Genomic DNA, 3,025 nt, shown 5'->3' on the forward strand with positions numbered 1-3,025 from the left:
CCTTTGGGGGTGATCCCAAAGCAAGAACTAGACTTACATGCAAGTAAGTATAACACTTTTTTCTTTTACATCAAGTTTATTCTCATATTATTACATTCTTCTATTATAATATTCAATTTTCCTATTATCATTCAAATCCACCAGTCTTGAACTCGTTAGCATTTGATATCTCTCTCTCTCTCTCTCTCTCTCTCTCTCTCTCTCTCTCTCTCTCTCATGCATGAAAAAATGCACAAGAAAGTATGTTCTAGTTTTTAATAAATGACTTGAGTTTGTAAATGCTAAATTAATTTTCATTATATCATTAAAATTTTCTTGTGATAGAGTTTTTGGAAGAGAATAAAGACAAAGATAAAAACCAATCTGCTTCTTTAGAGAGCTTAGAAGACATGGATCACACTCATGACTTGGCCATGGATGGGGGCTCACAAAGAACACAAGAAAGAAATCACTCACTACCTCTTCAAAGAGAGCACCATAATCATGCGAGTGGGTCAAACATGGGTAAACACAACAAAACAACCTATCCATTAGGAGGGCTAAAGATTGACATGCCTAAAGAAAGCAATGAAAAAAGCGTTTCAATAGTGGTTGAGTCAATCATGGAGCGACCAACTTCATCAAGGCAACCAACCTCATGGAATACCGGTAAGTTTCTACTATTTAAATATTTATTTTTTGATAGTGCAAAACAATTCTATATTACTTGTAATTAAGATAATTTTTTAATGAAAAACTGTAGGCTTTCAATTTTTGACTGTGGTAGATGCTCTTCTAGTTGATATGACTAATGTTGATGATTTTGCCATTCAAAGGTAAAAAAAAGGTTTTGTGGCTTGTGTTATCAACATCAATAGAATGTTCAAAGTGGATGGTGTACTAAGCAACAAAACAATTCTATATTACTTGTAATTAAGATAATTTTTAATGAAAAACTGTAGGCTTTCAATTTTTGACTGTGGTAGATGCTCTTCTAGTTGATATGGCTAATGTTGATGATTTTGCCATTCAAAGGTAAAAGAAAGGTTTTGTGGCTTGTGTTATCAACATCAATAGAATGTTCAAAGTGGATGGTGTACTAAGCAACAAACGTTTTGTGTGTAGCATTAAAATTTTTTTGAGCACTCAAAGTCTTGGCTTTTATCACCATTGTGGAGCACCTTGTCGTGAGGTGTTTCGTCTTATCTTTGCCGATTTCCCTACTTCTTTGTTGGTGGATGGTTTAGGCCCAATTCGAGCAGGTTACTCAAAGTTTTTGTTTATGCTTTTTGTTTTGATCCATATCACTTGAGAAACTCATTCTAAACATCTTTTCAAAGGTGGATTAAGCAAAAAAATTCCACAATGGAATATATTTTTGCCTTCTCTTGTGCAAGGTGTGATGGATGTAGCAGAACCTTTCTTGGCAGATGAAGGCTTTTTCGTGACTCTATGTCTTGCACAACATATTGGAGAGATTATTACCCATGCTATAAAGACTAGGTTACGACTTCATCGCACATGGACTCTCATGTGTAATGGGGGATATAGACACCCAGATACCCTAGAGGAGGTGAATCAAAATACCATGTTGTTGTGAAAGATTGCATTATTAACTTGATTTTGATTCAAGTGTGTACAATGTATGCTTATATGTAGGTAATTGATCTCACGGTGGGAGTTTTTTGTCGAGTGGATGTTGCTATATCCACATACAATAGGGAGGCAGGAGAGAAAGTCTCTCCTCGCATGTTTCCTGCATCACGAAGCTTTTTAATGGAGGAGCATCAAGAACGCACCATTGTTCTTGATATACCTATCAGATGTGGAGCAGAGAGGTCACCCGACTTCTACAGGTGAGAAGATAATCATTTTAATGTAAATTGAGCTTTAATTTATAGTTGAAAAATGACTTACTATTTTAAATTTGCATGTGTAGATGGCTCCTGGCAACCTTCACGGATGACTCAGATTATGTACTAGATGTGTTTTCAGGATGTGGAGGTCTTGGCAAGGCATGTGGTGAGGTTTATCGATATTGTTTGTGCTTGGAGAGGGATGACATAGTCTATGAGGAGTGTCTCAAAAAGGTGGTTTGTGGTCCATATGTGGAAAAGAGAGTTTAGTATCACATCCATAGTTTTTTGAAACAATTATTGAACACACACTGTATTTTTTGTTTCAAGAATGTTGACATAGGACATCTAGGGTTTTATTGTGCATGTTCTTGAAGTGATTTTAATTGCATTGCTTTTGTGGACTATCTACTCTTTCTAACATCCATATCAAACACTAATGCAGATAACTTGTTAAGCTTTGTTTTGAATACAGATTTCTTTGAATGCTCTCTCTCTCTCTCTAGACTAGCATATTTAAAGAGAGTAAGTCTGAATAAGGATTTCTTTGAATGATCTCTCTCTCTCTCTCTCTAGACTAGCATATTTAAAGAGAGTAAGTCTAAATAAGGATTTCTTTGAATGATCTCTCTCTCTCTCTCTCTCTAGACTAGCATATTTAAAGAGAGTAAGTCTAAATAAGGATTTCTTTGAATGCTCTCTCTCTCTCTCTCTCTCTCTCTCTCTCTCTCTCTCTCTCTCTCTCTCTCTCCTTTTTCTATAGCCTAGCATATTTAAAGAGAGTAAGTTTGGGCGTTTAATTATTCAATGTGAGGTGATGTTTCTAGGTGAATTGCAAGAATGTAAAAGATGTTGAAACAAAATGGAAAAATGCTTTAAATAAATCAAAAAGCTCAAAATAGTTTTACATTTCATTAAAAAGCTCGAATTGAAAAGCTCGCAAAAAAAAAGCACCCCGAATACATTGTCATGCCTTTTGGCTTGACCAATGCACCAGCCACATTCAACCGCTTGATGGAGAAGCTGTTCAGGCCTCATCGAACCTTCACTGGAGTGTTCTTTGATGATATTATCATCTATTCTAATTCATTGGAGGAACACAAGCAACACCTCCAGGTAATATTTCAAGTTTTAAGAGAGAATAAACTTTATGTTAATCGAAAGAAAAGTGATTTTTTCTTGCAAGAGAT

At 35.5% G+C, this 3,025-nt stretch overlaps 1 protein-coding gene across 1 annotated transcript; it reads left to right on the top strand.

Moving 5' to 3' along the window:
- The first annotated feature begins 602 nt into the window (after positions 1-602).
- LOC147454902 (uncharacterized) lies at positions 603-2,105 on the top strand. The gene is made up of 6 exons (XM_086517450.1): positions 603-648; positions 942-1,014; positions 1,105-1,241; positions 1,320-1,552; positions 1,639-1,835; positions 1,919-2,105. Exons 1-6 carry the CDS (start codon positions 603-605, stop codon positions 2,103-2,105), a joined length of 873 nt encoding a protein of 290 aa, XP_086373576.1.
- Positions 2,106-3,025: the final 920 nt, after the last annotated feature.

This window comes from Adiantum capillus-veneris, chromosome 7 (assembly GCF_014529385.1).
Source record: "Adiantum capillus-veneris isolate H3 chromosome 7, ASM1452938v2, whole genome shotgun sequence".
Lineage (NCBI taxonomy): Eukaryota > Viridiplantae > Streptophyta > Polypodiopsida > Polypodiales > Pteridaceae > Adiantum > Adiantum capillus-veneris.

What these genes read in the sequence shown, in the direction of transcription:
- LOC147454902 (XM_086517450.1), top strand. Translation starts at nt 603, where the DNA reads ATGGAGCGACCAACTTCATCAAGGCAACCAACCTCATGGAATACCG. An exon ending in GATGATTTTGCCATTCAAAG is followed by an intron (nt 1,015 to 1,104) that starts GTAAAAGAAAGG and finishes TTTTGTGTGTAG; the next exon opens with CATTAAAATTTTTTTGAGCA. An exon ending in TTTAGGCCCAATTCGAGCAG is followed by an intron (nt 1,242 to 1,319) that starts GTTACTCAAAGT and finishes ATCTTTTCAAAG; the next exon opens with GTGGATTAAGCAAAAAAATT.